Genomic DNA, 18,548 nt, shown 5'->3' with positions numbered 1-18,548 from the left:
ATCTATCACATTGGCCCAGCGTTTTCGAAACTCTTCTAATCTTGCCTGTCGTACTTTCGAGCGAGTCCTCGCGGAAGTACTGACGTGTTCATACGTCATTAGCCGGCCCAGCACGAGAGGTAGTTAGGTAGTGACACAGCGGCAGAATCAGGTAAGAAAAACCTGTCTTGCAGTATTTTGTCTATCAGTAGGAATGTGAACATATGTTCTCGAGTTTAAGTGGAATCTAGGGGACCAATATCGAAATAATATTTCAATTTAATGAATCTCTAAATATGGTAACGAGAGGCTATATGCCTATGCTAGCTAGCGAGAAAGAGCTCGGTTTCTAACCGGAAGTGAGTTGTCAAATTCACGAAGTTACAGCTGGTGGTTGTAGTTCAACTTCCAACTGATTTGTAGCCTTCAAAACGACAAGATTGACACGAAGGACTACACTTTCCATCTTTCTGGTAGCAGGGGTTAACAAGTAACTGTTTGATTCCCGCTGCACCTTATGGGAAGTAGAGTGAAACCATAAGTGTTTTACCACACACTGCTAATGAAAGATGGTTGCTTGAAAACTACACAAACCAGAAATGGGTTGTTTAGGGAAGGACATCACTAATTCGCTAGATATTTTTTTTGTAAAGCTAGCTAATTTGCTAGCAACACTCACCCAGCTTGCAAAACAGAAACATAACATTGAATACGAAAATAATAGCTAATAGTAACTAACCACAACAATGACCTGATATTTTAGCTAGGTATTCAAAATTGCGTTATGAATAATCACACTTCAATGCTAAACATATAACTTTACTGTAGCTGGATTTCCAATCCCACACTATAAATGGGTTGTTAGCTAGATGGCTGGCTAGCTATCTACTGCATTGGCTAGCTCGCTTGCTATTAGCTAGCCTACCATTACACGATTCAGCGTTGGAGAGCAAATAATAGCTAACGTTATCCATAATGGAAAAGACCGTCTCTGTCTTCGATCTGTCAGCTATTTATCAAGTATATGGTCATATCAGCCAACGTTAACTTAGTCTCACAATAATTGGATAGCCGTTTGATAGCCAATCAACAACAAATGCCATTTGACATGAACTGGAAAATGAAACTTTTCTATCGATTTTGGGTGGGAAGTGTTGGAATAGTGGTAGCTAGCTAGGTCAATTAGCCCAGTTTTTCCCAACCCTGGTCCCCGAGTACCCCAAACAGTACACAGTTTTGTTGTAGCCCTTGACAAAAACCCAACATTCAACTCATTGAGGTCTTGGTGATTAGTTGAATCAGGTATCCAGGGTTAAAATAAACATTTTATGTTAGGTACTCGAGGACCAGGGTTGGGAAACACTGAATTAGCCTACAGTATGTTGATGTAGCCCAACCGACCGCGGACACTATTATTACGTTTGTCATCTGCGTCCAGCTGGTTATACAACGTGTCTGTCGCCCAGTGACCGGCTCGTACATAAACATCCTTAATTCAGGCTGCAAAGGCATCAGTTTCCTCCTGAACTCGGTTTTAAAAAAACAGGGACATATGTGTACCGTTTTAATAAAACACCATTTTCCACCACCATGCTAGAGTGGCAGGGATTGACGTTAAAGCTTCACAATGCAGAAATCGCTCCGCCATTTCCTGGTTACTAAAGTTCTAATAGTTCGCCTAATTTCTTAAATGTAAATGTAATTTCAGTTTGTGACAACAAGCATGTATAGTGTAGAGAATCATTGTACCATCTAAACCGCTGTGAAATATATTTTCCATAACCAAAAATATTGTATTTACAGCTGTTTGAAGCTAGTGTACAAAACTGAAAGTAAAAGACACAACTAAACTTAAGAACGGGAAGCATAAAAATAGTGTACATAAGACAGATCTATGGCTTCTTAGACTTGCTTTCAATGAGTGACAGATCTGTAACTACTGCCATACATTTTTTTAGCACCTTCCCAATGTGGAAACCTCAGAGCAGGTTCAACTTGTGCGACTGCTCAGTTCACTTGCCCTAGATGGGCATAAACTGCTTCTAGAAATAGAAATTCCTGATCACCACACATTTTGAGGAAAATGAAAACATGTCAGTTTGTCACCTTCATGAAGTTGGAGTCATGGACACTGGTTTTTCATTGCACTCTGGATCATAAGGTTGTTCGTTCATGAACGTCTAATTCTGCAGTGAGACTGTGAGAACTTGTTGGTAATAACATGCTCAACTACTTAAGACATTGGCTAAAATCTAGTTGTGCTTTTTAGATTTGGATAAAATTAACTAAGGAAGGATTTTTCACTTGTCTCATTGACTTCTCAAATCCCCGCCTCGTCAGTTTAGCAAGCATTGCTGGAAGTCTCGCGATGTTGGACCTCTGGGTTGAGAAACTCTGTGACGGTACACATATTTTCCTCGTTTTTTTTTTTAGGTTGGCGGCAGAGAACAATGTGAAGAACATTGGATGTATAAATCTGAAGCATCCGGTTGGCATTTCCACCCACTACCAAATATGGTGATGAGAGGAAGCACAGTGGCTGGCAGTCTGAGAAGATGAAGCAAGATTCATTTTGGCTGACGTTTTCTGTTACAAAACTAGAATCTGTTACGAACAGAGTGGACAAAGTTTTGTACACTTTACCCTTTGCCAGAGGAGTGCAAGGGTGAATTGAGGTATTGCACAGTAGGCGTTCCCTAAAGAAAATGTGCAAAAATATGCTAGAATGCGCCAATAGGATCTTGCTAGCTCGTGCTTGACTCTGCCCACCTCCTCGCTTCTTCTGCCCACTGATTGCTTAATTTGCTCCAATTGGAAACCATCTTCTGTTAGTTACAAAATCTCTGCTGGCGGGCCATTAAATCAAGTTAAAGGAATGTTCCAGTTTGTTTTAACAACTCCACAGCAAGTTGTCAGTGGCTCTAGTTATCCAAATTTCCCGGGGGAATAAGAGCAAAATAGCCTTTAATTGAACCAGGATGTAATTTGTTAGAATCAGATTACTACAGCTTCCATGATGCTGTCCGCCTCCGAGCCAAGCTACAGGGAGGCGCGTCTTCGCTAGATTGGCATGGTTATGTGAAATACTTGTCAGTAGAGGTCGACTGATTAATCGGAATGGCCGATCAATTTGGTTTAAATAATGCAAAAACAAAGTGTTAGAGAATAAAGTAAAAGTGCAATATGTGCCATGTAAGAAAGCTAACGTTTAAGTTCCTTGCTCAGAACATGAGAACATATGAAGGCTGGTGGTTCCTTTTAACATGAGTCTTCAATATTCCCAGGTAAGAAGTTTTAGGTTGTAGTTATTATAGGAATATTTCTCTCTATACGATTTGTATTTCATATACCTTTGACTATTGGATGTTCTTATAGGCACTTTAGTATTGCCAGTGTAACAGTATAGCTTCCGTCCCTCTCCTCGCTCCTCCCTGGGCTCGAACCAGGAACACAACGACAACAGCCACACTCGAAGCAGCGGGAACAACCACTGCAAGTCTCAGAGCGAGTGACGTTTGAAACGCTATTAGCGAGCACCCCGCTAACTAGCTAGCCATTTCACGTCGGTTACACGAGCCTAGTCTCGGGAGTTGATAGGCTTGAAGTCATAAACAGCACAATGCTTGACGCGCAACGAAGAGCTGCTGGCAAAACGCATGAAAGTGCTGTTTGAATGAATGCTTACGAGCCTGCTGCTGCCTACCACCGCTCAGTCAGACTGCTCTATCAAATCATAGACTTAGTTATAACATAATAACACACAGAAATACGAGCCTTAGGTCATTAATATGGTCGAATCCGGAAACTATCATCTCGAAAACAAGACGTTTATTCTTTCAGTGAAATACGGAACCGTTACGTATTTTATCTAAGGGGTGGCATCAATTAGTCTAAATATTCCTGTTACATTGCACAACCTTCAATGTTATGTCATAATTACGTAAAATTCTGGCAAATTAGGCGGCCCAAACTGTTGCATATACACTGACTCTGCGTGCAATGAACGCAAGAGAAGTGACACAATTTCACCTGGTTAATATTGCCTGCTAACCTGGATTTCTTTTAGCAAAATATGCAGGTTTAGAAATATATACTTCTGTGTATTGATTTTAAGAAAGGCATTGATGTTCATGGTTAGGTACACATTGGAGCAACGATACGCACCGCATCGATTATATGCAACGCAGGACACGCTAGATAAACTAGTAATATCATCAACCATGTGTAGTTAACTAGTGATTATGATTGATTGATTGATTGATTGTTTGTTTTTTATAAGATAAGTTTAATGCTAGCTAGCAACTTACCTTGGCTTACTGCATTCGCGTAACAGGCAGTCTCCTCGTGGAGTGCAATGTGAGAGGCAGGTGGTTAGAGCGTTGGACTAGTAACTGAAAGGTTGCAAGATTGAATCCCCCGAGCTGACACGGTGAAAATCTGTCGTTCTGCCCCTGAACGAGGCAGTTAACCCACCGTTCCTAGGCCGTCATTGAAAATAAGAATGTGTTCTTAACTGACTTGCCTAGTTAAATAAAGATTAAATAAAGGTGTAGTAAAAAAAAATTGCTAAAAAATCGGTGTCCAAAAATACCGCTTTCAGATTGTTATGAAAACTTGAAATCGGCCCTAATTAATCGGCCATTCCGATTAATCGGTCGACCTCTAGTTGGCGCCTATTCAAAACTCGAAATACTATCGTAGTATTACTACATTATGTTAATCACATTACTTTTATATTAGAATGTAAGCCTATATTAGTGCTCACACTGTCTGTTTGTCTTAGAGGCAACAGAATAGAGTTCTTAGAACTCTCATGTGTCTGTGTGGAGAGAGAGAGAAGCCTCTAAAATTTAACATTGACAGTAGATTTACGATGGCTTGGTGATAAGACAACATTCCATTCCATGGATAGTGTCTGTGTGCCTGTCTGTCGGTGCCAGGGATACCCAATCTCCAGTTTATTTAAAGAAAGGATCTAATGTCTGCTGCATTAGTATTTCTGTATAAGCAAGCAGTAAATTTAACTAGAGACAGATATTTGGTGCCATGTAAATCTTGAATTCTTTTGCATGAGCGCAAAATGTACCTTTGTATAAATTCTCTCATCTGTGATTTGTCATGAATATCCAGGAGGATGGACTTTGCTATAAAATGCTGTGCCTTAGTCCTGCTGGTTGGGCTCTCAACGAATCACCTACGTGTGGGTCGTTGACAAGCTCCATTACTGCAGTAATGAAATAATAAAGTTTGATTGTTTTGAAGAAATCTAAAAGTCTCTCCTTTTGATTAGAATAATTCTACGACAATACGATGTAAAACCACCACAGGACAAATACCGGAAGGTCTGTGTATGTAGCAAGCATTTCACACCAGAGGACAACGAAAGGGTTAGTTGATGGGTGGCGATTTATCAGGACAATGTATTTTGTTCAACTCTAAATTCAACACAAGCATACAACACCCCTGCCCTTCCAAAGAACATTGCCCAATCAACAAAGCCAGCAAAACAGGATGTCATTAAGAAGCACAAGACAAGGTTCTCAAAGTAAAACATCATTGCCCACGTCATTGTAAATTAAATGTGGATATTATTCTCTATAAACAAATCAATCCAAACAAGCTTTAATGGCTGTACTAGGCATATCCGCTGTGTGAATATGAGCTGTATTATTGAACATCTATATTATGAGCAATCCTGATTTAGGGTTGGGCGATATTACAATAGTATCGTCTATCAAGGATGATTGACAGTCATCGTCTAGTGACGACATCGTGATGTGACAGACGATACCTAACCTATTTCAACGTGACTGGCCTTACGCAGTAAAGAGAAGAGCGGAGTCAGGCAGTGCACAGCAGGACAGCGCATGGGTGTCATTCCAAGTAAATTGCCTATATTCTGATTTTCTATAGCCCATTTCAATTAATATGTTATATTTACAGAATGCAAGAGCACAATGTAGACATGGCTAAGTTTCACCAAAGCAGCGCTAAATGTCCGGTCAATTTAATTATAATAGTGGATGATCCAATAGTGGATGATTTCTCCCACTGTGCTATTTCATGATCAAACAATGAATCTATTTAATGGAGTTCTAGGCTATCTTAAAGTTTTACGTTGTTTTTGAATAACCTACAAATATGGTAGGCCTAAGGTAATCTTAAGAGAGCAAGAACAAACAATAGCAAGATGGGAAAAATCTCATGAGAAATTTGAACAAACCTTACAGTTGAGCAAAGCATTATATGACATAAATGCTTAATGTATATGAGGCCAGACAAAAACATTGCCCAACCCTGATACTGATATCTCCACCAACTTCTGGTAAATCAATAGTGTATACACAAAACAAAGGGGGTTTATAGTACAACTAAAGCAAATACGTAGCTAAGTGATTCCTTATTGAGGCTACTCGTTTTACTCAAGATGTACTGATCTGATAGTGTTACAACCAATCAAATAAAGACAAAGAATTCACGCCGTTTCCAGATTTTATTGCACGCTATTACAATTCCTCCAGCACATCATCAACCTCAACGAAGCCTCTTTACTTCCCATCAGGAGATCACGACTCCTCCCAACCACACAGGCAGGCAAAACCAGTCTGTTGTTTTTCCGTTGTACCCATTCCAGGAAGAAAAAAACCCGGTAGGCATGTGATATTTTCTGAAAGAAAAAAGGAATAATCAGATTTGTTGTTAGGGTAGTCTGTACTCTAACATTTGTAAACAGCACTGGTAAATGTAGCCAATACGATGGTAAAGTGATCTAACGTTAATTATAAACTGGGTGGTTCGAGCCCTGAATGCTGATTGGCTGACAGCCGTGGTATCAGACCATATACCATGGGTATGACCAAACATTTATTTTTACTGCTCCAATTACGTTGGTAACCAGTTTATAATAGCAATAAGGCACCTCGGGGGTTTGTGATATATGGCCAATAGGAGATTGTCGGGAGATTACCATAGCAAGCTACAAGAGACTCATTCATATAGCTGTTATAGATATTATGGTGGGAGCACATTCAGCAGCCAAATATAAAACAATTCAAGTCAGTGTTGCAATGGTTGTACTTTAGAAACGAGGCTATGTCAATGTGCTAGCTCTGAATGTATAAACAAACCAGGCAGAACTCGATCTAGTAACGATAGCCGAACTAATGCTACACAACCGCAATGCACACAACAGCACTAATGTTATGAAATGATGCAGATATAAAAACAATAGCTGGCGCAAAACACTTGCTCTGTCCTCTTGGCCCCGCTGGTTCAGGCTTTCTTCTCCAGTTTATTTTCGGGAGAACAGTCTCAAGGCTGTTAAACTAGGAACGCCCACGTTTTCCGATTCCCAGCATGCGGGAGTGGAACAAGCAGAGATCAGGAAATCAACCTCACTCCCTAAACTTAGTTGTAGTTTTGAAAAAACACGATTACCCCCAAGTGCATCAGTAAGGATAAAATCCGGTAACTAACAATACCTAGCTTTTGATCTCCAGAACGCATTTGGAAGTAGTTTTCACATTCCTGCATGTTTGTAAAGTGATCTGGACAATGATTTTTAGGCCAAAAATGTCCGAAACGTTCCTTTTTAAGGAGGAAACCGATGCCGTTGCTGCCTGAATGAAGGACATTTTTTATGTACAAGACAGTCACTGGGGCACACGAGTGTATAGCCGGCTGGGCACATTAAAGTCGGACGCAGATGACAAACGACGTAAAAGGAATAAAAATGCAATCTGGTGGCTGGTTGGGCTAATGTGGATGTTAGGTTGATGAAGCTTTGTTGTCGCTCTGTGTATTGTTGCCATGTTATTACCGGTAATGTAGAAGAGGTCTGCAACTGAATAAATGAACTAGCTAGCTATATATTAAACAACTGCTGAAGCCTACATGTAAGGATGATATTGGTGTTCATTACTATTTGACACATTTCTTTGAGTTATAGGCATAATATCCCCAGTCTCATCTTCCCACACATTATTTACTTGCAGCATATGGAACAACTAAACTAGCTTTACCAAGCACCGCCAGGCAAGATCTTTCAAACACAAAGTCTGAGTTAGCAGGGCTCAACGCTGACTTATTTTATTTTACAAGGAGTACGTGTAAATTGAAGAGCACACTTCAAATATTTTTCATTAAGAAGCCTTTTTTTTGTAGTGAAAGCGCAAGCATGGTGGCGTATCTGCTCTTGTGTATTCTCCATGGCACTCGGGCTGCGGTACAATGAAGTAATCATTGCAACAATTATCATCTGGGCAAAACATTTTTTGGGGGGCACTGGTGCTCCTAAATAAATACAAAATCTAGGTCGCACAGCAAAATATTTAGGTGCATATGTGAGTAAAATGGTCGCACTGTAGAGCCCTGGATGGTGAAGTCTGTTCAAGGAATAACTGTTAACAACCATTTTCTCTCCTTCCACAGACATAATGTCAGAAGGGGACAGTGTTGGTGAATCGATCCATGGGAAACCATCCACAATCGGCAGCTTCTTCACACGGGTTGGACAGGTACTGCTGCCGGTGCCTTTAGTTGTTCTCGTCAAGAGGAAAGCGAAATAGGCTAAACCAAATAGAACTCTGCACCACTGTTTTGATGAAGATAAACATTGGACCCACTGTCACGGTGGTGCCACATAGAAAGACTGGAATTTCTACTTCAGTTAAGACGATGTTGAAACAGTGCTTTATCTAATGGTTATAGTTGTTCTCCTGGTAATGGTTGTGCACTGTGTCTCTGGTTGGTGTCTTTTCCAGATCTATCAGTCATGGCTAGACAAGTCAACGCCGTTCTCCATAGGGCGATGGGGAGTCACTCTTTCTCTAACGGCCATCTACATGATCAGAGTGTACATATTACAGGTAGAGCCACACACCACACTCAGGGCTTATCCTGAGCCGCATTCAGGAGAGTGCAACATACCGAACACTCCACATAGAAATGCCATGAGCAGAGCTGACATAATTTCTTCCTCCACATGTCAAAAGGCACGTCTGTTCTGCACAATATATTTCTATCGGAACGTTCCACAACATTATACCCTACTGAATACGCACCTGACGTCCTTAAAGGTGGCCTCGGCAATGTGACACTTCATTATACACAGTGGGACAACTTTCTCCTTACAGGCATAAACAGTCAAAGTCAAATCTGCCAAGATGCGGGCATGCCTCAGGCGAGAGAGCACGTTTGGAAGAGCCTATAAGTGGCTTGTCAGATTTGAATTCTGTTTGACTATGATAACGTTATATTGCCAAGTCTAACCGTTAAGACATTTTCGGTGGGCATCTGTGTGAAGGTGTACTGTTTTCTTCTAGACTAGTATTGCTCCAGATATTTTCACCTCAGTCAGTGATGCATTTACAAATTGAATTACGGAATATACATTTTTACGCTTATTTACAGTTTGCAGGTGGGAATGCATGACATTCAAATCAACACTAATATGAGGTTTTCTCTGCTCCCTCCAGGGTTGGTATATTGTAACATATGCTCTGGGAATCTACCATCTTAACCTGTTCATCGCTTTTCTATCACCAAAAGTGGATCCATCAATGCTTGACGAAGGCAAGTTAGAGTTCACTGAACCACGCCACATTCCTTTGGTTGCGGTCATGTTCAAGATGTTTACTTTTCCTCCATAAAACAATGTTTAGGAGTGTTTTCTAGTGCTCACTCTTCACTAAGACACAATCAAAAATATCTTGTTGCTCAGACTCCATGGTGCGGCTAGAGAGCAAGTTTTTTTTTTTAAGTATAAAAAAAAAAAGCTTTGACTTTGGCTTTCAAGCCAACTCGATAACGCGTCTTAATACACTGGCGTATACAATTCAAAAATGATACGTTATAGTTTGGGAAGACTCAATACTATACGGTTTAGTTCAATGCAATTACATTTTTATTTGCAGTCTGGATAATTAATCCACATTATGACTAGACAAAGACTATATAAAACATAATTACCAAATTACCCATCATTTCAGAAAACGGCAAACTACAAAATTAGATCCCAAAATTCAGAAAGAGATGCATGTTTAGTACAGTTCAGTGTACTTACAAGTAGTATTGTGGATAACGATTGGTTGGTTTACCTTGCCCTTGGGAAAGTGAAAGGGGGATATCTAGTCAGTTGTACAACAGAATGCATTCAACTTAAATGTGCCTTCTGCATTTAACCCTTTGTCACGCCTACTCATTTAAAATGGGGGATGCACTGGTTAAGTGGGGTCTATTTGATGTGTGTTAATTACTCACATTGCTGCTGCAAGGTGCGAATTTCTTTACTGAATGGATTTGGACTGAATTGGGGGGGGGGGGCGGCAATCATCTCATACCAGTTTTTAGAAACGCATTGTACACTAGAGAAACAAGTTATTGGAGAGCTCTTTTGCTTCCAATGTGGTGAGAGTAACAAAGAAAGGGTTCTCTTTGAAAGCTCTTTGGTTGCTATGTAAATACTATTTTAACGCCTTTTAGTGACATTTTGGTATTTAAAACAGAATGCAAGGTGTTTACTCCAGTATTCTTATTGGGATGCCGTTGGGATCAGTTTTCTAAATCTGTAGTCACTGTTCTTGTTTTGAGTCCATTTGATTGGCTCGGAACGTGACCAATGATCCTTGTAACCTTGCTCCTCCTCCACTCACCTGTAGATGAGGGCCCGGCGCTCCCCACCAAGCAGAACGAGGAGTTCCGCCCGTTCATCAGGAGGTTGCCCGAATTCAAATTCTGGTGAGAGCCCCCAATCACCGTCATCTACCCAGCCTGGCCTTTCACTGAACTGGGTTGAGCCACAGGCTTGTGCATGCATCATTTGTGCTCCCTTGTCCTGATATCCTACCACAGTCTCCTGTTTGAATATTCTTTCATCAATCATTCACCAATGGTTACGATATGTTGTTTTTTTTGGACCATTTGCATGGAAGTTCATTTTGTGGGGTCAGCAACACATCATAATGCACAAAATCAATGCACTATAATACATTACAATGAAATGGAAAGTGAGAACACGCATATTCACTGTGACATGTACAATACTGTCCGACCATGTATGTGTGTTGTGTCCTATGTCCAACTATAGCCTGGTTCACCGAAAATAAGCTCCTGCACACTGCCCTTGCAGAGTAGCTCGCTCACCCGCCAATGTGAAGAGGTTCTTGGCTTGTCTTGGCTTGTGAAAGTATACTTCCTGAAGGATGCTGCACTAGGATGGCTCTATGGACTGTTACTGGAAAGCTTTGTTTTACATACACTCCTTACTATCAAGGCTATATGTGGATATAGCATACAGTGCCTTCAAAGTATTCAGACCCCTTTTTGTTACGTTACAGCCTCATTCTAAAATGGATTAAATAAAAATCAGCAATCTACACACCCCATCATGACAACGCGAACGCAGGTTTTTAGATTTTTTTTCAAATGTATTAAAAATAAAACACCTTATTGACATACCGTGGCAAGAAAAAGTATGTGAACACTTTGGAATTACCTGGATTTCTGCATAAATTGGTCATAAAATTTGATCTGATCATCTAAGTCACAACAATAGACACAGTGTGCTTAACTTCTTGCGGATTAGTGGGACGCTACCGTCCCATTTTGACAATTTCCGGTGAAATTGCAGAGCGCCAAATTCAAATTAAATTACTATAAATATTAAACTTTCGTGAAATCACAAGTGCAATACATCAAAATAAAGCTTAACTTGTTGTTAATCCAGCCAAGGTGTCAGATTTCAAAAAGGCTTTACGGTGAAAGCAAACCATGCGATTATCTGAGGACAGCGCCCAGCACACAAATGCATAACAAATCATTTTCAACCAGGGAGTTGCGACACGAAAGTCAGAAATAGCGATATAAAAAATGCCTTACCATTTGAAGATCTTCTTCTGTTGGCACTCCAAAAGATCTCAGTTACATTACAAATGGTCCTTTTGTTCGATAATGTCCTTTATATCCATAAAAATTCAGTTTAGCTGGCGCACTTCAGTCAATAATCCACTCGGTTTCCCTCCTTCAAAATGCATACAAAATGAATCCCAAACGTTACCAATAAACTTATCCAGACAAGTCAATCAATGTTTATAATCAATCCTTAGGTACCCTAATACGCAAATAAACGATACAATTTAAGACAAAGAATCGTTATTGTCTTTACCAGAGAAAAATACCAAAAAACGCGCTCTCAGTCACGCTTGGAAACACTACAGCCAAAATGGGAGCCACCTAGAAAAACTACAATTTCTGGGTCATTTTTCCAAAAACCAGCCTGAAACTCCTTCTAAAGACTGTTGACATCTAGTGGAAACCCTAGGAACTGCAATCGGGCCCGATTTCGCCCTATTATAAAAGTGCCGGCCATTGAAATCAGTGGAAGGATTCTTTTTTTGGGGGGGGGGTTCGCCTGCCATTTCAGCTCTGTTATACTCACAGACATTATTTTAACAGTTTTAGAAACTTTAGAGAGTTTTATATCCAAATCTACCAATTATATGCATATCCTAGCTTCTGGGCCTGAGTAGCAGGCAGTTTACTTTGGGCATGCTTTTCATCCGGACGTCAAAATACCGCCCCCTATCCCAAAGAAGTTAAACTAATAACACACACATTGTTGTATTTTTCTTGTCTATATTGAATACATTTTTTATACATTGACAGTGTAGGTTGGAAAAAGTATGTGAACCCAAAAAGCTAATTGGGGTCTGCTAACCTGAAGAGATGTTGGTTAGAGCTGTCCTGCCCTATAAAAAAAACTACATTTGAGTCTGCTATTCACAAGAAGCATTGCCTGATGTGAACCATGCCTCGAACAAAAGAGATCTCATAAAAGAGATCTCATTTTTGACTTGCATAAAACTGGAAAGGGTTACAAAAGTATCTCTAAAAGCCTTGATGTTCATCAATCCACGGTAAGACAAATTGTCTATAAATGAAGAAAGTTAAGCACTGTTGCTAATCTCTCTAGTAGTGGCTGTCCAGCCGATGTACATTTTGGTGGATAATGTAAGGCTATCTGTCCGCCAATTGAAGCTCAACAGAAGTTGGGTGGTGCAACAGGACAACGACCCAAAACACAGAAGTAAATCAACAACAAAATTGCTTCAACAGAAGAAAATACTCTTTCTGGAGTGACCCTGTCAGAGTCCTGACCTCAACCCGATTGAGATGCTGTGGCATGACCTCAAGAGAGCAGTTCACATCAGACATCCCAAGAATATTCCTGAACTAAAACGGTTTTGTAAAGAGGAATAGTCAAAAATTTCTCCTGACCGTTGTGCAGGTCTGATCCGCAACTACAGAAAACTTTTGGTTGAGGTTATTGCTGCCAAAGGAGGGTCAACCAGTTATTAAATCCAAGGGTTCACATACTTTTTTCACCCTGCACTGTGAATATCTAAATGGTGTGTTCAATAAAGACATGAAAATGTATAATTGTTTATTAGTTTAAGCAGACTGTGTTTGTCTGTTGTTGTGACTTGGATGAAGATCAGATCTAGGCCGGGTGGCATAGACCTGGTCGCCCGGCCAAACTGAACAGTTGGGGAGAAGGGCCTTGGTCAGGGAGGTGACCAAGAACCCGATGGTCACTGACAGGGCTCTAGAGTTCCTCTGTGGAGATGGGAGAAACTCCAAGCGGGCTGTCGTGCCTTCCGTCTGGCCGCTCTACCATAAAGGCCTGATTGTTGGAGTGCTGCAGAGACAATCATTTCTGCAGCACTCCAGCAATCAGGCCTTTATGGTAGAGTGGCCAGACGGAAGTCACTCCTCAGTAAAAGGCACATGAAAGCCCACTTGGAGTTTGCCAAAAGGAACCTTAAGACTCTCAAACCATGAGAAACAAGATTCTCTGGTCTGATGAAACCAAGATTGAACTATTTGGCCTGAATGCCAAGCGTCACGTCTGGAGGAAACCTGGCACCATCCCTACAGTGAAGCACGGTGGTTTCAGCGGCAGGGACTGGGAGACTAGTCACGATCGAGGCAAAGATGAACGGAGCAAAGAACAGAGAGATCCTTGATGAAAACCTGCTCCATAGTGCTCAGGACCTCGGACTGGGGCGTTGGTTCACCTTCCAACAGGACAACGACCTCTAAGCACACAGCCAAGACAACGCAGCAGTGGTTTCGGGACAAGTCTCTGAATGTCCTTGAGCCCGGATTTGAACCCGATCGAACATCTCTGGAGAGACCTGATAATAACTGTGCAGCAACACTCCCCATCCAATCTGACAGAGCTTGAGAGGATCTGCATAGAAACATGGGAGAAACTGCTCAAATACAGGTGTGCCAAGCTTGTAGCGTCATGCCCAAGAAGACTCAATGCTGTAATCGCTGCCAAAGGGGCTTCAACAAAGTACTGAGTACGGTCTGAATACTTATGTAAATGTAATATTCCAGTTTATTTTAATTAACGGGGGGAAAAACTGTTTTTGCTTTGTCAGTATGGGATATTGTGTGAAGATTGTTGAGGGGGGGAAAAAACAATTGAAACCATTTTAGAATAAGGCTGTAACGTAACAATGTGGGAAAAGTGAAGGGGTCTGAATACTTTCCGAAGGTGTATTCAGACCCCTTGACTTGGTGTCACTGACTGATATGTTGTTGCCCATACCTATGATGATCGGAAACAGAAACCTCTGGTGGTTAGCTTTGTGGTATCCTTCTGGGCTCGTATTCACAAAGAGTCTCAGACTACGAGAGCTGATCTAGGATCAGTTTAGCATTTTAGATCATAACTATATGCATCGACGGGACCTGATCCTAGACCATCTGTGACGCTTTGTGAATATGGGTCCTGTTTTTTTATTTTGACAACTGTTTATGGCCATGAGTGTGAAATTACAGCTACTATTATTTTCCAACTACTACACATCCTTATTGTATGTTTTATGTCGGTTCCTTTTTTTTGTCTGCAGGCATTCGGCAACGAAAGGCATCGTCATTGCCATGATTTGCACATTCTTCGAAGCCTTCAATGTGCCTGTGTTCTGGCCCATACTCGTAATGTACTTCATCATGCTTTTCTGCATCACCATGAAGAGGCAGATCAAGGTATGGGAAACCCAGTGACACTGCTGCTGACTGCATGATAGTCGTATCAGACGCGTCATAGCTAGATGTACAGTCGCAAGTTAAAGTCTACACACCCCTTGCACAGTCATCACATTTTGCTGCCTTAAAATTCTATCTAAAAAGGGAATAAGTTCTTTCTTTTTCCTACCGATCTACACAACCAACTCCACTTTTTTTTAAAGTGAAGAAAAATACATGATGTCAGAGCTCAGGGTCTCCGCTTCACAGCTCTGTATGGGTTTTGACTGACAGATGTTCTGAACTTGAGCACCTCGTGCGACAAGACGTTGCCCCCATCCCTTCCGCTAATAGGGCAACTTTTGCTAATGTTTTAGGGAAATTATGTAAATTAAGAGGGCTATATTTTGAAAGATGATATGTTGAGGATTATAATAAATACTGCTTTGATGTCATACAAGCAAGCCAAACACCCGTGAGTCCAAATATGCACTTCACATTTCCATAGCATAAAACTCATGTCATTATACAGTGCCAACGTTTATGATCCCTATGTTGGCTGTACAGTTACAAGGTGACATGGCGTCATACCCTGGGTTGTTTTGGACAGAATGAGCCTGTTTGTCTATTGTGAAGAAAATTTGCCGCGGCACACGCACCTGAATGCACTCATGACTCCTTTCTACACGCACCAGAATGACAATCTGTTTCTCTGAATTGAATTGTGAACGGCTAACACTGTAGTATCGTATTTTGTAACTTAGCTAGTCATGTTCGCAATAGAACAAGCTTTCAAATGATGCTCACCTGACCTAGATTGCTATTTACTGTATAATGGACCGTTTCTGGATTGCGTGAACAGTAATTGTGTGATAGTGGGGATGCAGGGTTGTGTTCCAATCAAAACATCTACAAGTGTGCTTGCTCTAGTTCTTCAACGGCACAGCTTGGAGAGCTCAAAAAGCACCTTATAGTTGAAGACTCTTCTTTAAAACATAAAATTGCATTGAAATTACTTAGGAACTGTGCACACTTTGGAGAGGGCTCTCAGGCGAACAGGCTCCGAGACAGCTTCTACCCCCACAGCCATAATACCGCTAAATAGACAATTAATGGGACCCAAACTATCTGCACTGACTCTATCTTGCACTGACCCTACGCACACTTACTAGATTGAACTTCCGGCGCCGGAAAGAGATGGCTGCCTCGCTTCGTGTCCCTTGGAAAATATGCAGTATTTTGTTTTTTTACGTGTTATTTCTTACATCGGTACCCCGGGTAATCTTAGGTTTCATTACATACAGTCGGGAGGAACTACTGAATATACGATTAACGTCAACTCATCATCGTTCCTACCAGGAATATGACTTTCCCGAAACGGATCCAGTGTCTTGCCTTCCACACAATACAATGGATCTGATCCCAGCCGGCGACCCTGTGCGACGCCGAAAAAGGGGAAAACGTGGCGGTCTCGTGGTCAGGCTTCGGAGACGGGCACATCGCGCTCCACTCCCTAGCATACTACTCGCCAATGTCCAGTCTCTTGACAATAAGGTTGATGAAATCCGAGCACGGGTAGCATTCCAGAGAGACATCAGGGATTGCAACGTGCTCTGCTTCACGGAAACATGGCTAACTCAAGGGACGCTAACGGAGTCGGTGCAGCCAGCTGGTTTCTCCATGCATCGCGCCGACAGAAACAAACATCTTTCCGGTAAGAAGAGGGGCGGGGGGGTATGCCTTATGATTAACGAGAAGTGGTGTGATCATCATAACAACACACAAGAACTCAAGTCGTTCTGTTCACCTGATCTAGAACTCCTCACAATCAAATGTCGACCGCATTATCTACCAAGGGAATTCTCTTCAATCATAATCACAGCCGTATATATTCCCCCACAAGCAGACACATCGATGGCCCTGAACGAACTTTATCTGACTCTTTGTAAACTGGAAACCACACACCCTGAGGCTGCATTCATCGTAGCTGGGGATTTTAACAAGGCTAATCTAAAAACAAAACTCCCTAAATTCTATCAGCATATCGATTGTGCTACCAGGGCTGGAAAAACACTAGACCATTGTTACACTAATTTCCGCGACGCTTATAAGGCCCTCCCCCGCCCCCCTTTCGGAAAAGCTGACCACGACTCCATTTTGTTGATTCCAGCCTACAAACAGAAACTCAAACAACAAGCTCCCGCGCTCAGGTCTGTTCAACGCTGGTCCGACCAATCTGAATCCACGCTTCAAGACTGCTTCGATCACGCAGATTGGAATATGTTCCGCATCGCGTCCAACAACAATATTGACGAATATGCTGATTCGGTGAGCGAGTTCATTAGGAAGTGCATTGACGATGTCGTACCCACAGCAACGATAAAAACATTCCCAAACCAGAAACCGTGGATTGACGGCAGCATTCGCGTGAAACTGAAAGCGCGAACCACTGCTTTTAACCAGGGCAAGGTGACCGGAAGCATGACCGAATACAAACAGTGTAGCTATTCTCTCCGCAAGGCAATCAAACAGGCCAAGTCTCAGTACAGAGACAAAATCGAGTCGAAATTCAACAGCTCAGACACAAGAGGTATGTGGCAGGGTCTACAGTCAATCACGGATTACAAAAAGAAAACCAGCCCCGTCGAGGACCAGGATGTCTTGCTCCCAGACAGGCTAAACAACTTTTTTGCCCGCTTTGAGGACAATACAGTGCCACTGACACGGCCCCCTACCAAAACCTGCGGGCTCTCCTTCACTGCAGCCGAGGTGAGTAAAACATTTAAACGTGTTAACCCTCGCAAGGCTGCAGGCCCAGACGGCATTCCCAGCCGCGTCCTCAGAGCATGCGCAGACCAGCTGGCTGGTGTGTTTACGGACATATTCAATCAATCCTTATCCCAGTCTGCTGTTCCCACATGCTTCAAGAGGGCCACCATTGTTCCTGTTCCCAAGAAAGCTAAGGTAACTGAGCTAAACGACTACCGCCCCGTAGCACTCACTTCCGTCATCATGAAGTGCTTTGAGAGACTAGTCAAGGACCATATCACCTCCACCCTACCGGACACCCTAGACCCACTCCAATTTGCTTACCGACCCAATAGGTCCACAGACGACGCAATCGCAACCACACTGCACACTGCCCTAACCCATCTGGACAAGAGGAATACCCATGTGAGAATGCTGTTCATCGATTACAGCTCAGCATTTAACACCATAGTACCCTCCAAACTCGTCATCAAGCTCGAGACCCTGGGTCTCGACCCCGCCCTGTGCAACTGGGTCCTGGACTTCCTGACGGGCCGCCCCCAGGTGGTGAGGGTAGGTAACAACATCTCCACCCCGCTGATCCTCAACACTGGGGCCCCACAAGGGTGCGTTCTGAGCCCTCTCCTGTACTCCCTGTTCACCCACGACTGCGTGGCCATGCACGCCTCCAACTCAATCATCAAGTTTGCGGATGACACTACAGTGGTAGGCTTGATCACCAACAACGACGAGACGGCCTACAGGGAGGAGGTGAGGGCCCTCGG

The 18,548-nt window shown here is 42.2% G+C and overlaps 1 protein-coding gene across 2 annotated transcripts in view; it reads left to right on the top strand.

Annotated features, from left to right (window-relative positions):
* rer1 (retention in endoplasmic reticulum sorting receptor 1) overlaps positions 1 to 18,548 on the top strand; it is a 31,108-nt gene continuing 12,560 nt past the window's right edge. For both annotated transcript variants that reach the window (XM_071371561.1, XM_071371560.1), the window contains exons 1-6: positions 1 to 151; positions 8,410 to 8,495; positions 8,742 to 8,846; positions 9,456 to 9,552; positions 10,638 to 10,716; positions 14,901 to 15,036. In XM_071371561.1, the coding sequence (XP_071227662.1) occupies positions 8,415 to 8,495; positions 8,742 to 8,846; positions 9,456 to 9,552; positions 10,638 to 10,716; positions 14,901 to 15,036 (498 nt within the window). In that variant the 5' untranslated portion in view covers positions 1 to 151; positions 8,410 to 8,414. The remainder of the gene's footprint in view (positions 152 to 8,409; positions 8,496 to 8,741; positions 8,847 to 9,455; positions 9,553 to 10,637; positions 10,717 to 14,900; positions 15,037 to 18,548) is intronic.

The sequence above is a fragment of the Salvelinus alpinus genome, chromosome 28 (genome assembly GCF_045679555.1).
Source record: "Salvelinus alpinus chromosome 28, SLU_Salpinus.1, whole genome shotgun sequence".
NCBI lineage: Eukaryota > Metazoa > Chordata > Actinopteri > Salmoniformes > Salmonidae > Salvelinus > Salvelinus alpinus.
The sequence above is the reverse complement of the archived record's forward strand: the minus strand, read 5'-3'. Positions and strand labels throughout refer to the sequence as shown.